This window comes from Sinocyclocheilus anshuiensis, unplaced genomic scaffold (genome assembly GCF_001515605.1).
Source record: "Sinocyclocheilus anshuiensis isolate Anshui unplaced genomic scaffold, SAMN03320099.WGS_v1.1 scaffold194, whole genome shotgun sequence".
Taxonomy (NCBI): domain Eukaryota; kingdom Metazoa; phylum Chordata; class Actinopteri; order Cypriniformes; family Cyprinidae; genus Sinocyclocheilus; species Sinocyclocheilus anshuiensis.
In genome coordinates, this window is record NW_015546074.1 from 1,448,130 (window position 1) to 1,465,859 (window position 17,730).

Below are 17,730 nucleotides of genomic sequence, written 5' to 3' on the forward strand. Positions count from 1 at the left end.
ACAACCTCCTGTAATATGATTAAATGGCTTATCACTTTTGACCAACAAGTGGCACTGTAATCAAATCATTTTGGTGTGTTCTGTGTGAGGTGACAATGGCAATTAGCACTGCATTATTCATATATGTTATTTATTGCCTGGAGATGACTTACAAAACATACATAAACCATATATAGTGTCGCAATCTTGTGTTTATTGTCTTCACGTTTCATCAGTCAAAATGTTTGCTTTTTATTCAGCTTATGCAGTGATAGCTGGATGCCTTTGTCCATATTAGGGATTTCCTGGCACGTCATTAGTTATTACTTCTATAGCCCCTTTCACACATATAGTCTTTATTGGTAAATTAGTGGTAATTGACCATTAAAAGATCATGTTTGAACAGGACCTTTTCAAAAATACTGGTAAATTCATTCTAGCAATTTACCGGTTTGAGAAGTTGTAAAATTACCAGTAAATTACTGGTAATGTGCTCTGTGTGAACGCAGCACAAGATTACCGGTATGAGCACATACGAGTTCAAAATACTGATGTCTACTCTAGGCCAATCATAACATTCTGACGCAGATGACACATTTACTCCATGCTGTTTACAGAAGTAAAAGAAATGTCTAAAGTCCTCTAATACGATGTTTCTGGGCCAAAAGCAGCTGCATGAATGTGAACATTTGACACAAAAATTAAAACAACAACAATAACACTAACCGCATATCACCATCCATGTTTACAAACACAACACCGGGAGGCACAGCCGTTTAGAGGTCATTTCCAGTTAATGATGTCACAGAATTTACCGGTATTTTGAAATTGATGTGTGAATGGTGCTTTACCGGTAAAAAGACGTAATGTCGTTGACTCGTTTGCCTGTGTGAACAGTGCATTTTTGAATTTACCAGCAAAGTCGTTCTGGTAATTTTACGGCAATTTACATATATTACTGTGTGAAAGGGGCTAATGAGTCCATCTTAGACTTTCTGCACGAGAACGCACTCCAGCTTCGAGTATGAATGAAACATACACTGCATGAGAATGTTAAGCGCTCCATGACGTTCACATTGCCTCATTCTGGATACAAATAAAATATGCACAAACTATCCTGTCTCTTTGAATTTAAATCTAGATTTATTCACACCGGCCCTTGAAAACCTTTATGTGAACTTACTTGCCTGAATGTGCGGGGATCCATACAGAGTGCCTTCTTTATTCAAGATACCAGCATCCAGAGACGAATCATCCTTCATCTAAAGAGCTGTCATGTATTTATGTATGATCTGTAGAGAACCACGCATAGATCAAAAATCATGTCATGAAAATTATGCTGGATATTGATAAACCATTACGACAGAAAATAGTTGCTGATGGAAGCTGATCGGAAGCTGATGCTTTGGTGGTGTTCGTATAAAAGACAGAATACAGTGTGTATTAAATGCACAAAAATTTGTCAATAAATAATAAATAAATAAATAATAAATAAATAAATGACTGATCCTAAATTATTTTTTACACTGCAGCATTATTTTATGACAACTAAACACCCCTCTGTATTCCTCAACTCTCAGTAGTCTGCTATATGTTTATTATTAATATTATGTTTATTTAAATAAATAATTATATATTTCAATAAATTATGAATATTTTTATATTATTTAAATTGTAAAGTATACATTGTTGTATTGCCTTTCATAGCAAAATCGTTTTTAAGACAGGATTGTTTTCATTACAGTACTGGGAATGTTTTTTTTTTTCAGAATTGTGGTAATTTCCCACATTTCAGTAAGGGAATTATATATAATGTTTAATTGTTAAAAAAAATGTCTCAAAGCAAAGCCCTCGATATAGATATATATTGGTTTTAATTCTTGTCATCTGTCACTGGGATATGAGATCATCTTTGCAGGGATATTAATGTTATTAGGTCATAAGCGAAAGTGTTTTCAACTTTAAACAAACACCTATGAGACCTTCCTACAAATTCAGGAGCAGGCGGTGACGTATTGTAGTGTTTGCAGAAGGATTCACTTACAGGATGTGCTCATCAGTCATTTCACCCTGATTCACTTCCTTTGATTATAATCCTACTGAAATAATGCCAAATGAAACAGAATTGTGTTATAATGCCTCTGGCTAATAAACCCATCAAAGGTTTACTATGCCTACTATTTATTTCATCCCCCAAACTAAGTCTTTTCACACAGTCATTTGACTCAAAACCTGCAGAATGTAAACAAACTATGTTTTATCCAATGTGTACCAGCCTTGCCAGTTTTACTGGGGTAATGACCATGATATTCATCATCACTACCCAGAGTGTCATAAACACTCTCCATCATACACCATCATGCACTAAGTCAATACATTCATACAGCAGACAAAAAAAACTGTCTCTCTGTAAGCCAGACACAGTGCGTCTGTTATATGAGATACAGAGAAACACTGCCTTCAGTGGTGCTGCATTGACGTAGAAAATCACAAACCAATCAAGTGGCTTGACTTGCAGCATTAGAATAATAATTCTTGCAGTCTTCTGTGAATGCAGATACAGTGTTTCCGCTCCTCCTGAAGATAGATGTGACATCTATATTGATTGAATTTAGGAATGCATACATGGATATTACTGCCCAAAACCCTCAATTGACTTTTTTTCTTGACTTCATTGATCACTGCGGGAAAATGGACGAAATGTGGCTTATGTAATTGAACTTTATAGATCTGAAAAATCAGCACGGTGCTCAGGGTCAATAAATCAAATATGCTCAACTTCTCACATTCAGATGATCAATGTCCTGCTGCTTTTGTGACAATGTTGAGTGTTTGCCCAAGACTTATGAGGTAACTCACAGTGTACTAAAATGAAAGCAAAACTGGTTGTCTCAAAATTCCTAAAGGTTTGTTTTTCTTGTTTCTTCTTATAGATGACAGATCGTCAACCACCCACATTTCCCGATCCTTGGCTAATGATCTGGGTGGCTCTCTGGCCCCACTGATTGGTGAACGTAAAACGTCTGTTCCTGCCCACTCCAGCCAGCCAATGCTGTTCACATTCGACATACCTGTACGCCACTCCCATAGTTCTCTGTCTAATAGTGCTCCTCAGGACTACCTCTTCCTCCATCAGTGCATGAGCCGCAAGAGTGAAAGTGCACGGTAAGAGCCATGATCTCTGGGGATGTGCTCATATTACACCCCTTATAGCTTAGACTGAAAAAACTAACAAGATATTGTCTTCAGTACTGGAAGCTTCAGTACTTTATTTCAAGTGGTGCAACATGTAGACAAAAAGCAGAATTCATATCAAGGTCAATAAGTCTCTTAAAATATCAGATCATTTCACCTTTTTAGTGTAGGCAAGGGTAATTCAGGTTGTAAAATGTCATGTGGTGCGATTCCCCAAAGGACAACTGAATATACTTAAATGTCGTGTAAATATATAATGATATTTGTTAAAAATACTCAACATTCAGAGATGCTCCTGTCAAGCTCACTCAACCATCTCAGCAGATGAATCTGACTCTTCCACTCACACACATATTCATCCAGGGGCGTAGCCATCATTTCAGAAGTGAGGGGGACAGAAATGTCAAATGTAATACCTTTTTTTTTTATTGACAAGTTTTCTTTTTCTCATATATCTTACTTTTAATAGGCGAAGAAAAACCAATATACTACAAACACTTTGTTTTCCATTTTTATCACAGAATAAGGCAGAATAGTTGCTATACTGTAATAAATGCTATTTCAAATATAGCTGCAAGCAGCAATTACGGGGCCAAGCACTCCAAAGGCAAAATGAGGAGCTAAGCATGACATGGAGCATCAGACCAAATGCAACGAGTAATAAAAGCAATTTTAGGATGATTGTAATTGAAATGGTTGAAAAATCATAAATACAACCTCTAGTAATATGATTAAATGGCTTATCACTTTTGACCAACAAGTGGCACTGTAATCAAATCATTTTGGTGTGTTCTGTGTGAGGTGACAATGGCAATTAGCACTGCATTATTCATATATGTTATTTATTGCCTGGAGATGACTTACAAAACATACATAAACCATATATAGTGTCGCAATCTTGTGTTTATTGTCTTCACGTTTCATCAGTCAAAATGTTTGCTTTTTATTCAGCTTATGCAGTGATAGCTGGATGCCTTTGTCCATATTAGGGATTTCCTGGCACGTCATTAGTTATTACTTCTATAGCCCCTTTCACACATATAGTCTTTATTGGTAAATTAGTGGTAATTGACCATTAAAAGATCATGTTTGAACAGGACCTTTTCAAAAATACTGGTAAATTCATTCTAGCAATTTACCGGTTTGAGAAGTTGTAAAATTACCAGTAAATTACTGGTAATGTGCTCTGTGTGAACGCAGCACAAGATTACCGGTATGAGCACATACGAGTTCAAAATACTGATGTCTACTCTAGGCCAATCATAACATTCTGACGCAGATGACACATTTACTCCATGCTGTTTACAGAAGTAAAAGAAATGTCTAAAGTCCTCTAATACGATGTTTCTGGGCCAAAAGCAGCTGCATGAATGTGAACATTTGACACAAAAATTAAAACAACAACAATAACACTAACCGCATATCACCATCCATGTTTACAAACACAACACCGGGAGGCACAGCCGTTTAGAGGTCATTTCCAGTTAATGATGTCACAGAATTTACCGGTATTTTGAAATTGATGTGTGAATGGTGCTTTACCGGTAAAAAGACGTAATGTCGTTGACTCGTTTGCCTGTGTGAACAGTGCATTTTTGAATTTACCAGCAAAGTCGTTCTGGTAATTTTACGGCAATTTACATATATTACTGTGTGAAAGGGGCTAATGAGTCCATCTTAGACTTTCTGCACGAGAACGCACTCCAGCTTCGAGTATGAATGAAACATACACTGCATGAGAATGTTAAGCGCTCCATGACGTTCACATTGCCTCATTCTGGATACAAATAAAATATGCACAAACTATCCTGTCTCTTTGAATTTAAATCTAGATTTATTCACACCGGCCCTTGAAAACCTTTATGTGAACTTACTTGCCTGAATGTGCGGGGATCCATACAGAGTGCCTTCTTTATTCAAGATACCAGCATCCAGAGACGAATCATCCTTCATCTAAAGAGCTGTCATGTATTTATGTATGATCTGTAGAGAACCACGCATAGATCAAAAATCATGTCATGAAAATTATGCTGGATATTGATAAACCATTACGACAGAAAATAGTTGCTGATGGAAGCTGATCGGAAGCTGATGCTTTGGTGGTGTTCGTATAAAAGACAGAATACAGTGTGTATTAAATGCACAAAAATTTGTCAATAAATAATAAATAAATAAATAATAAATAAATAAATGACTGATCCTAAATTATTTTTTACACTGCAGCATTATTTTATGACAACTAAACACCCCTCTGTATTCCTCAACTCTCAGTAGTCTGCTATATGTTTATTATTAATATTATGTTTATTTAAATAAATAATTATATATTTCAATAAATTATGAATATTTTTATATTATTTAAATTGTAAAGTATACATTGTTGTATTGCCTTTCATAGCAAAATCGTTTTTAAGACAGGATTGTTTTCATTACAGTACTGGGAATGTTTTTTTTTTTCAGAATTGTGGTAATTTCCCACATTTCAGTAAGGGAATTATATATAATGTTTAATTGTTAAAAAAAATGTCTCAAAGCAAAGCCCTCGATATAGATATATATTGGTTTTAATTCTTGTCATCTGTCACTGGGATATGAGATCATCTTTGCAGGGATATTAATGTTATTAGGTCATAAGCGAAAGTGTTTTCAACTTTAAACAAACACCTATGAGACCTTCCTACAAATTCAGGAGCAGGCGGTGACGTATTGTAGTGTTTGCAGAAGGATTCACTTACAGGATGTGCTCATCAGTCATTTCACCCTGATTCACTTCCTTTGATTATAATCCTACTGAAATAATGCCAAATGAAACAGAATTGTGTTATAATGCCTCTGGCTAATAAACCCATCAAAGGTTTACTATGCCTACTATTTATTTCATCCCCCAAACTAAGTCTTTTCACACAGTCATTTGACTCAAAACCTGCAGAATGTAAACAAACTATGTTTTATCCAATGTGTACCAGCCTTGCCAGTTTTACTGGGGTAATGACCATGATATTCATCATCACTACCCAGAGTGTCATAAACACTCTCCATCATACACCATCATGCACTAAGTCAATACATTCATACAGCAGACAAAAAAAACTGTCTCTCTGTAAGCCAGACACAGTGCGTCTGTTATATGAGATACAGAGAAACACTGCCTTCAGTGGTTGAATCTTAACATTACACAAATACTGTTTTTTTTTTTGTGTGTACTTACATCCAGTGTTGTCATTGTTAACTAAAACTATAAAAAGACACTAACTGAAATAAAATACAAATATTGAATGAAAACCTAAAAAAATGTATGCAAAACAGAAAATAGAAATAAAAGCTACTTCAAAATATTAATAAATATTAAATTCGTGGAAGTCGTGGCCTAATGGTTAGAGAGTCGGACTCGTAACCCAAAGGTTGCGAGTTCGAGTCTCCGGTCCGGCAGGAATTGTAGGTGGGGGGAGTGAATGTACAGCGCTCTCTTCCACCTTCAATACCACGACTGAGGTGCCCTTGAGCAAGGCACCGAACCCCCAACTGCTCCCCGGGCGCCGCAGCATAAATGGCTGCCCACTGCTCCGGGTGTGTGTTCACGGTGTGTGTGTGTTCACTGCTGTGTGTGTGCACTTAGGATGGGTTAAATGCAGAGCACTAATTCCTAGTATGGGTAACCACACTTGGCCACGTCACGTCACTAAATATCATAATAATATATAAATTATACGAAAATAACACTGTTTACCTTTTTAAAGACCCCCTTGGCTAGCATACTAGAATAATATAGAGCATGAATACTGTGCACAGTATGCAAATGTGCTGCATTGGATTTGCCAAAATACTGTATGCACTATACAGAGCACATTGCATGCAATACTGTATCCCACAATGTGATGCATTTGACTTCACCTTCCATTTCTAGTGTGATTAATGAGTTGTAAGTAAATTTAAAACAATACCCCCCAAGATGATAACTGAATGCCACACATAAACATAATAAGGTCATGTGACCTCAAATACATTCTTTTATTAGATTCAGTTTTTAATTTATGAGATTTTGACACAGATACTATATTGTTCTTAATATTAAAAGATTTGACCTGTGGTCAGTTCAGTGTTATAAGTATAGTTTGCTGTGTCAATATTTGAATGACATTAGTATTATTTATAGCAAAGGCTAATAATAGTTTGGCTATTGTAGATTAGATTGTTTAATGGCTCTGTGAGAAAATATGTGATCATAAACGAATGTTTGACTGAATAAATATGTCCATCATAAATAATTAACCAATGTCATTTTGGTCCCAAAGGAGTGCCAGTTTCTCGCAGGCCTCGCGCAGCAGTCTTCTGGTGGGCAGTGACTCGGCGGTTCAGAGACTCACTCATGGTTTCTCTCACTGTCTGAACGGCATGGGCGCCCAGCTTCACGGTTTCTACAGCCTTCCCAAACCCAGCAAGCATCAGCAGCCCCCTTTGCGGACTGACTCGCGTGACGCTTGCTATGTTCTGCCCAGGGGTTACAGCTCAGAAGGGGCGTCAGAGCTTGAATCAGATGATGTCTACACCTTTAAAACCCCCAATAACACTCTAGCAGCCCCCCAAACCAATGAGCAGCGGGCCCTCGATAACTATGATTTACCCAGCATTCCTGGCTCCGTCTACCAGATCCCCCGCACGTTTGATAAGAACCACAATGCCCTGATGCCATCCAGTGCCGACTCCACAAATGCGCCTCCTCCCAGACCTCCCAAACCCAGCCAGGGCTCAGAGACACAGTGGGGCAGCCCGCTGTCCGTGGGGGCTCAAAATGGAGAGGTCGCCACAGTGTCCGTCATCCCCAGGAGGAACACACTGCCGGCGGTGGAGAACATCAAGCTTCACAGAGGTAATACTCTCATCAGTTTTATTAAATCTGTTTATTTTAAAGTCTCATTTTCTCTCATCTCTCCTTTCCTCGTTTTGTCTAGTATCTTTTCTCATTTTGTCTTTCTTTTCTCCTCTGGTCTCTCCTCTCATTTTGTCTCTTTATTTTATTCTTGTCTCTTACTGTATCTTATTCTTGTCTTGTCTTATTTTGTCTCATCTCATCTCTCCTTTTTTGTCTCCTCTCTTCTCATTTTGTATTTTCTCCTCTTGTCCTTTCCTGTTGTCTTGTCTGTTTTCACCTTGTCTCCACTTGTCTCATTCTCATCTTGTCTCAATTTGTCTCTGCGTCTCTAATGTTCTTCTTTCGTCTCATCTCTTCTCATCTTGTCTTTTCACCCCGTTCCTCTCGCTTCGTCTCTCCTCTCATTTGGTCTATTTTAATCTCATCTCTTCTTGTCTCATTCTCTTTAGTCTCTTCTCTTCTTTTTTTCCGTCCTGTCTCGTTTTGTCTTTTCTCCTCTCTTCTTTCCTCATTTCATCTAGTATCTCCTCTCATTTTGTTTGTTTATTTTAGTCTTGTATCTTCTTGTTTGTTCTCATCTTTTTTTTCTTTTCATCTTTTAACATATTGTCTTCTCTTGTCTTATGTGTTTTCTCCTGTGGGCTCTCCTCTCATTTCGTCTCACCTGTCTTCTCATTTTTGTCTTTTTGTTTAATTCTAAACTTGTCTCATTGTCTCCTCTCATCTCTCCTTTTCTCAACTTCTTTCCTCTCATCTCTCCTTTCCTCGTTTTGTCTAGTATCTTTTCTCATTTTGTCTGTTTCTTTTCTCCTCTGGTCTCTCCTCTCATTTTGTCTCTTTATTTTAATCTTGTCTCTTACTGTATCTCATTCTTGTCTTGTCTTTTGTCTCATCTCATCTCCCCTTTTTTGTCTCATCTCTTCTCATTTTGTATTTTCTCCTCTTGTCCTTTCCTGTTGTTTTGTCTTTTCTTTCCTCCCGTCTTGTCTGTTTTCACCTTGTCTCCACTTGTCTCATTCTCATCTTGTCTCAATTTGTCTCAGCGTCTCTAATGTTCTTCTTTCGTCTCATCTCTTCTCATCTTGTCTTTTCACCCCGTTCCTCTCGCTTCGTCTCTCCTCTCATTTGGTCTATTTTAATCTCATCTCTTCTTGTCTCATTCTCTTTAGTCTCTTCTCTTCTTTTTTTCCGTCCTGTCTCGTTTTGTCTTTTCTCCTCTCTTCTTTCCTCATTTCATCTAGTATCTCCTCTCATTTTGTTTGTTTATTTTAGTCTTGTATCTTCTTGTTTGTTCTCATCTTTTTTTTCTTTTCATCTTTTAACATATTGTCTTCTCTTGTCTTATAGAGTCACAAACTGACAATAACAAGTCTATTCAAACTACACAAGAACAAATGGTGTGTGTCACAGTGGTTTCCACCACTGATCTGGAAACTGTGTAAGCTGTATTGTTCTTCTTTCTTTTACAGAGAACTAAAGCCCCATTGACCCGCTCCGATAGTGCCGGCTCTGAGGATAACTACGTACCCATGAATCCCGGCTCGTCCTCCTCCCCTCTCAGTGCCGCCCTGGCTGACAGTCCTAAAAATAATTATATTCCCATGAGCCCAGGTCCTCACCATTTTGATTTCCCAGGATTTTCAGCGACGTTGCCGGCCAGGAAGGGCAGTACAGCATCACTATGTCTCCGACCCGGCCGACTCAGTGACGTCACACCACCACCGATTAACCGCAACCTTAAACCCAACCGGACAGGCTCTCATCTCTCCTTTTCTCAACTTCTTTCCTCTCATCTATCCTTTTCCTCTCATTTCGTCTTGTCTCTCCTCTCATCACGTCTCTCATTTTGTTTTCTCTTATCGCCACTTTTTCATCTCATAATGAGATGATACATTAAAACAGACAAAATGAGAATGAGACAAGAAAAAACAAGATGAGAAGAGACTTTTGTCTCTCCTTTTCTTTCTCTTTGCTCTACTAATTTTGCCTGTTTATTTTAAAGTCTCATCTTCGCTCATCTTGTTTTGCCTCTCTACTTGATTTATCTCTCCTCTTCTCATCTGGTCTCTTTTCTCATCTTTCCTCTTCTCCAGTGTTCCTTAAGCTTAATGAACTCATTACATAAAGGCTGTAAATCAGTGTTATTACCAAATGATTTACCCCTCTATGCTTATCAGGTGGCCAATTTAAGCTTTCAGCTCAATTAATATTGTTTTTTTTTACTTCTCCACTCTCTTTTTCGTTCTGTTTCTTTTCTGAATGTGTACATCTGATATGAAACCAAGAGGCAATCAGGTCAAGGTTTACTCTGCTCTGCTAGGAAGCTAATGAAATTCAAGCCATGCAGGCAGCCCCAGAATGGCTTGTTCCGGCCTGATAAGCAGTGAAAAAAAACCAGCAGGCACAATTCAGTGATTTCCTAGTGGTTTGCGCTCAGCAAGTCCAGACTAGTTTGTCTGCAGGAACAGGAAGTGACCTTTTGACCATCTTCACCTGATTCCCACACCTGTGCTCGGTAGCCATGTTTCCAGAGAGGTAAACTGGGAGGCAATGTGGAATGTGAAGAAAATGGCCACATAAGTAATGCCTTCGTATGAAAGTGTAATAGAATTTATGTAGGAATAAAAGCTGGATCACTTACAAATCCGGTCTGATTTGTACAGAATGAACAGCTCATGTGTCTTGTGACTTTTCCTTTGATTGTGACCCAGGCTTAAGGTAAACATTTTCTCTGAACTCCTTGCTTGGTGAACTTGTTTTTACATGGCTACCATCCTGTGTTTTAGGATCCTCTTTTGAGACCAACAGTCACCAAAGGCCAGTCTATTTCAACAATTCTGGTCAGTCAGTGGAGTCTGTAAATGATGGCTTCAGCTCATACCTGGTAAAGCAGCTTCTATTACATATCTACACCTAAGGGTCATTCACAAGAAAATGGTACCATTTATTTGCCTTATTGAAAAGATTACTGCTGAACTTTTAAGACATCATATTTTTCCATATCAATCTGAAAGTACCAGGGCCATAAGCACCATAGACCCTTTGGGGGAACTATATTACATCTGAAATGTTTTGGGGGAGACTGTTACAGGGTTGAAGGGCACTGCAAAAATATCTAATAATGTACAATATATCAGTGCAACGCACCATATTATTTACAATCAGTGCCAACTAGTAAATTTAAATACAATTTTAATATATATATTTTGTATTGAAATAATTTCTGTGTAACCATTACTCTAATTGCAATGACTTACAAATTATATATATATATATATATACCTGGCTGACAGTCCTAAAAATAATTATATTCCCATGAGCCCAGGTCCTCACCATTTTGATTTCCCAGGATTTTCAGCAACGTTGCCAGCCAGGAAGGGCAGTACAGCATCACTATGTCTCCGGCCCGGCCGACTCAGTGACGTCACACCACCACCGATCAACCGCAACCTTAAACCCAACCGGACGTGTGAGTGGCACTAACACAACTTCTCAATCTTCTGTCTTTATTGAAAATATTGAAAATATGAACATTCAATAAAGATTAGAAGAACAGATTGATTAATTATACAAATTTCTTCTGCACAATTTATTTACACAAGATGATTGTTTGTCTTGGTTTGCAGCAAAACCAACACCTCTTGACTTAAGGAACAATGGCATCATTGATGAACTTCCCTTCAAGAGCCCCATCACCATGTCTTGGATCAGACCAACGTGAGTGGGTCTCCCAATTTAGAACAAAATTTTGCAGTGCTATTATTCACAATTACAGTAATAAAGTAAAACTACAGGTGATTTTACTCAAACTTGCTGACAAATTATAAATTCAATCATTAGTAATATGATTGAATAGTTTACCAATTTTGACCAATAGGAGGCGCTGTTACCAAATTCATGTGGTGTGGCCAGTGTGAGGTGATCATAGCATACATAAAGTTTTGTGTCAGTATGTCAAAGCTTTGCAGAGATACAGCCTCAGATGCAGTTTGGCATCATTCCATCAAATTTGTTGATGTGGTAAATGAAAACCGTTTCCTCTATCAACACAAAATTCATAACTTTTTGCCTGCATGGTCTGAAGATGATCTGAGTCGAATTTGATGAAAATTGGACAAACAATCTAGGAGGAGTTTGAAAAAGTATGTTTTCATAGAAAATCAAAATAACAGATGGGAAGTTCAGCTGATTATGGCATAACTGGTATTGATGTTCTCGGCATGACTCAAGGAATCTAGCAAAACCAGTCACATGACAATAGGCAAAACTAATCAAAAGCTATTAGCATTTTTTGACATTTTATTATAATTTTTGACCACAAGGTGGTGCTGCCCCGAAACTTTTTGAGTACCTTCAGGGTATTCAAAGAGGCCAACATGGGAAAATTATCTAAAGAGATAAGTCTTGTGATTTTTGTCCAAACCGTTCAGAAGTTACAAGCTAAAAATCTGTCAAAAATACCCATTTTTTCATTTGTCCTGATCACTAGGTGACGATGTGCCGAAACTGTGCAGGTACACCCAGGTCATGGTTATTGTAACACACACCAAGTTTGGTTTGAATACGCTAAAGTGTTGTGGAGATATAGCCTCACACCCATTTTTGGTGTGCTTTTCATCAAATTCGTTATTCTTGAACAGTTTGACTAAGCAACTTGAATTCTGTAACTTTTTGTCAGTATGGTCTGAAGATGATCTGAGCCAATTTTGGTTAAAATCAGACAAACCATCAAGAACAAGTTCTAAAAAATAGGTTTTATGATTAATTCAAAATTGCGAAAAATCTTGACCTGTAGAATTTTGAATTTTGGTATGCATTCGACTCGGCATGAGCCAAGGAATCAGAGGAAAAAATAATTTTGTGTCTAAACTTTATGGTTCAAAAGGTATTAGCATGAACATGGGTGTGAATTTGAGCTCTTGGTGGCGCTAGAGGGTTTGAGTTAGAGACTCCAAACTTGCTATGGATAATGTTGAGACTGTTCTCTATCTGTGTGCCAAATTTCATAACTTTCCTGCAAATGGTTCTATGGGCATCTATAGGCTTTCAAAGAGGAAGAAGAAGAAAAAGAAGAAGAAATCTAACAGATACAATAGGTGCCTATGCACCTTCAGTGCTTGGCCCTAATTATTAAAAACATTATGGTGTTAACATTTTATTTTGATCAGTTATATAGTAGTCTTGCACAGCCATACCTTTGCCTGATGACATAAGGTCTGGGTTCTATAGTCAAGAACCGCCCACTTAGACAGGGACAGACTCTCTGACTGACATGTAAAGCAACCAATCTAAGTTCGTTTTTTTCAACGTCATGTTTAGGAACAAGTAAATGTCGCTACAATAACAAAATGACATAATGCAATGTCATTCCATCAAGACTGGTATAAAGTTAAAGCAAATAGTGCCACAACAGTCTGCATGAAAACAGAATTTTCTCAGAATTTTAATCTATCTAAAATTAATAAGAAAATCTTTAAAGAATAATGATTTCAATGGCGTATACTAGGGCTGCACGATTCGGGGAAAAAATGTAATTTCAATTTTTCTGGTTAAAATTGCGATTTGCGATTTAAACTAGATTTTTAAAACAAATTAACAATATAATAATTAGATCAAAATTAAGATAATAATACTAATTTTATTTTACAGCAAACTATTGTTTTACATAAAACTGCAGGGTTACTTGTTAACATACAGGGCTATAACTGTACATCATATGATACTGTTATGATCAAAATCTTTTGAATTTCTTAATTTTTATCAGGAGGTATGTAAAATCAAAAATGGAGTCCATGTCTTTAATATGAAATATGAGCCTTTATACATACACTGTGGGGAAAGAAAAAAGAAAAAAAAAAACTCCTGTACACTTCTATAGACTGAAGAAAAACATGAATTATCATATGTTTACATCAAATTTATTTAGAGAGAAGTATAATTTTTCCTATTTATGGCCCAGATAGGACTGAGTGTGCATTACTGAGTGCTAAACTCATAAAACTCATGTAATGTTTGTTTCATTCATACTGGACGCCAGAGGGCGCTAAATAAGTCTGCTGCAATGTCAGTGCCATTACTGTCAGGTAAAGTACAGTACATGCAGGTACTTCCACTCTTATGTTTAACTAAGTGCCTCAAACAAAACTATTGTTTCTAACCCTTCTCTTTCACAAACCTTTTGAAATCCAGATTTACATGCTCACGTGAAGCGCTCAGTGTCAGTCTTTGTGAACATGGCTTTTTTGCCCGGTAGACTGTTAAAGGGATAGTTCACCCAAAAATGAAAGTTCTGTCATTAATTACTCACCCTCCTGTCGTTCCAGACCCGTAAGACCTTCGTTCATCTTCGGAACACAAATTAAGATATTTTTGATGAAATGTGAGAGCTCTCAGACCCTGCATAGACAGCAACGCAACTGTAATGTTCCCAAGTCCAGAAACATAGTAAGGACATCGTTAAAACAGTCCATGTGACATCAGTGGCTCAACTTCAGTTTTGCGAAGCTACGAGAATACTTTTTCAGCGCAAAGATAACAAAAATAAAAATTGATTTAACAATTATTCTCCCCCGAGTTACGTCTTCCCCTATTTCAGAGAGTATCACAATGCATACGCACGCTTTCCCCTAAGCATAAACAACGCTGATTATGCAGATTACGTTCATGCGCGCGCTTTCTCCTCCGAACGTAAACAACGCTGATTACGTCGATTACGCTCTTGGGTACTCTCCAAAATGGCGGAAGACGTAACTCGGGGGAGAAGAATTGTTAAATGAGTTGTTATTTTTGTGCTCAAAAAGTATTCTCGTAGCTTCGCAAAACTGAAGTTGAGCCACTGATGTCACATGGACTGTTTTATCGATGTCCTTACTACGTTTCTGGACCTGGGAACATTTCAGTTGCATTGCTGTCTATGCAGGGTCTGAGAGCTCTCACATTTCATCAAAATATCTTAATCTGTGTTCCGAAGATGAACGAAGGTCTTAAGGGTTTGGAACAAAAATGAGGGTGAGTAATTAATGACAGAATTTTCATTTTGGGGTGAACTAACCCTTTAAAGACCACCACAAACGGCTCCCGGAAAACCAGTAGAAGTCAGCCAACTGGATTTAGACTTCTGACTTTGCGATGTTTAGCAAACGGTCCATGGTCGTGATGTCTTGGCTGAGACTAGTTATATAGTAACCGCCGCAGTAAATGTTAAGTGATTTTTTTTTTTTTTTACTTTCTTTACAGGCCTGTGAACTCCATCTCGTCGCAGCCCTGTCGGCCCATTTCAACCCAGAGCATCACCAGCACTGATTCTGCAGACAGTGAGGAGAATTATGTGGCAATGGTGAGGGCAATAAGTCGAGTTTCAGAATGTGATGAAAAGGCTTGAATGTGCTTTGGGAATAGCACCCCAACCTTGTAGTTAGTTACCAAGTTCCTCAACAACAGACTACCTTTGAATACATATAACATTCTTTGAGATTTTTTTTAATTTTTTTTCAGTCAGCTATTTCTAAAAAAAAAAACATGTTTATATTTGTGCAGCAAAACCCAGTGTCTACCTCCCCGGCGATGAGTGGTACCAGCAGTCCTGCACCCAGGAATTGTGGTAATGTGGACTATTTGGCCCTGGACTTTCAGCCTGGCTCCCCTGGTCCACACAGAAAGGTACGTCTAGCCTTAGTTCATATCAACCAAATGAAAAGCTCATCATCAAACGCTCAAAATGAATCCCTTATGGGCACCTTGAGTATTCCAAGACAAACAAAAGCATAAAATAATTTTATTTAATGTTGTGTGAATCTTTGCACTTTGAGTTGTTTGGTTGAATATATTTGATCCCATCACTTCACATCTTTTCACAATCTATAACTTTTGTATCTTTCCTATAGCCGTCCACCTCTTCAGTGACCTCAGATGAAAAAGTGGACTACGTCCAAGTGGACAAAGAGAAGACACAGGCCCTTCAGAACACCATGCAGGAGTGGACAGATGTGCGACAGTCAAGCGAGCCGGCTAAAGGCATCAAGTCCTGATGATTTTCAAATGTTCACACTGAATGTGTTCCTCCCTGTCACTCAAAATGCTCTATTACTGTTACACCATGATATAAACTGATTTACCTGTGACAAAATAGCGAATGAAACACCAACTAAAGCCATAGATCCACTTCATTTGGTCTTTTTTAGGACAAAAAGCTCCACTGAACCTCCTAGACTGTCTTGCCATGCATGTTAGACATGTTTAACTTTTCAAAGTGCAGTGCAACCAAACTTTAACTACTTGCTTTCTCTGAGTGTGAGCGAAGAACCATAAACAGTGAATATTTAAATCTAGTTATAGGTGACGTGTGCAATTTTTTCAATGTTAAAATACTTTCATCACAGCATAAAATTCAGAGAATGCTAGAAATCCATTTGATTTATTTCGTTTGAAGTCTCCCAGAAAAATGTAAACACTGTGACTCTATCAAAACATAGCTCTGTTTGTTTGAGCATCCTGTCCAGCCTGACATAGCAACACTGGCTCGACCAATGCCATTAGTTTCAGGTGGGACTGTCTGACCAATGGCATGCATAGGGAGTGTTCAGGAAACCTGTTTGAAATTCAACATTTTTATCTGTTTAGTGGCACTAGTTGCGCAGAAATTACACACCTCACCTTTAACAGTGTTATAAGGGCAGAACAGCACTTCAAACAGAGGATTTTATGAATTCATGGTGGTCTGCCTGCCAACTTGAATTGCAGTTTGTCTGTTAATTCAGCGGAAGAGAGAAGGTCACTTTTTTTCCAATTTTGAGTCAAGGGATGTAGAACATGTTCAAAAAATATCCTTGTAGTTTTTAAATTAAAAATGTTTAATGGGTGTTTTCACACTTGGTCTGACACACAGTTGCTCATATGAATATTGGCTTAGAATGCAAACCCAGCCCTTTTAAAAAGTGAATCAAACTCAGATCATCTCAGGAGGTGGTCTGTGTATGGTTCACATATACGATGCATTGTAAATGCAAAGCTCACACACAACCACAAAAGTCCAATTTTGATCTGTAAAAAAACAAAAAAAAAGTTAACACAAAAATTTAAATTGTCATTTCACTCCAATTATGTATCATTTACTTGTATGTAACACAAAAGGAGTTACCTAGCAAAATGTCCAAGTGGCTCTTTTTCATACATTGGAAGTAGATATTTTCTTTTTCAAAGGAGGTTGGATATTCTGCTTTATAAGACCTTTGTTGTTCCACATAGTGGTGTCGCCAATACACCAGTATTAATAAAAATGATATATGCATGTTACTACTCCAGATACATTACACCTTTAAGGGCCGTTCACACAGAATGCGTCTTTGCATCTAAAAAAAAAAAAAAAGGGAGACAGTGCTCAGGATTGTTTTTTTTTTTTAAAAGCACAGCGCAGAATGCAAGGGTCTCAAGATGCGCTTTTGAGACGTGATGCAATAGCAGTTAAATATAAAGCTCCAGCCTCCAGGGTCTTCTGATTGGTCCACTGTTTTGGAGCTGACATTGATGAGCGGCGCTGCCTGTAAAAGTTGAAATTCGTTTTAAAAACGTGCCGCTTGTGCGAAACTCTACGAAGGATGCAAGACACAAGCACAACGGTCATACAAGTCTGTCTAGCACGTATTTACATAGAAAAACAATGGAAAAGTAGCGCATCGGAATGGAAAAAC

General features: G+C 37.8%; 1 protein-coding gene across 1 annotated transcript in view; it reads left to right on the top strand.

The window, feature by feature from the left end:
• Positions 1-17,433, top strand: part of LOC107699826 (GRB2-associated-binding protein 2-like) — an 89,356-nt gene extending 71,923 nt beyond the window's left edge. The window contains exons 4-9 of the mRNA XM_016501220.1: positions 7,467-8,139; positions 9,514-9,799; positions 11,671-11,761; positions 15,281-15,380; positions 15,581-15,703; positions 15,928-17,433. Coding sequence (XP_016356706.1) covers positions 7,467-8,139; positions 9,514-9,799; positions 11,671-11,761; positions 15,281-15,380; positions 15,581-15,703; positions 15,928-16,071 — 1,417 coding nt within the window. The 3' untranslated portion in view covers positions 16,072-17,433. The remainder of the gene's footprint in view (positions 1-7,466; positions 8,140-9,513; positions 9,800-11,670; positions 11,762-15,280; positions 15,381-15,580; positions 15,704-15,927) is intronic.
• The last annotated feature ends 297 nt before the right edge of the window (positions 17,434-17,730 follow it).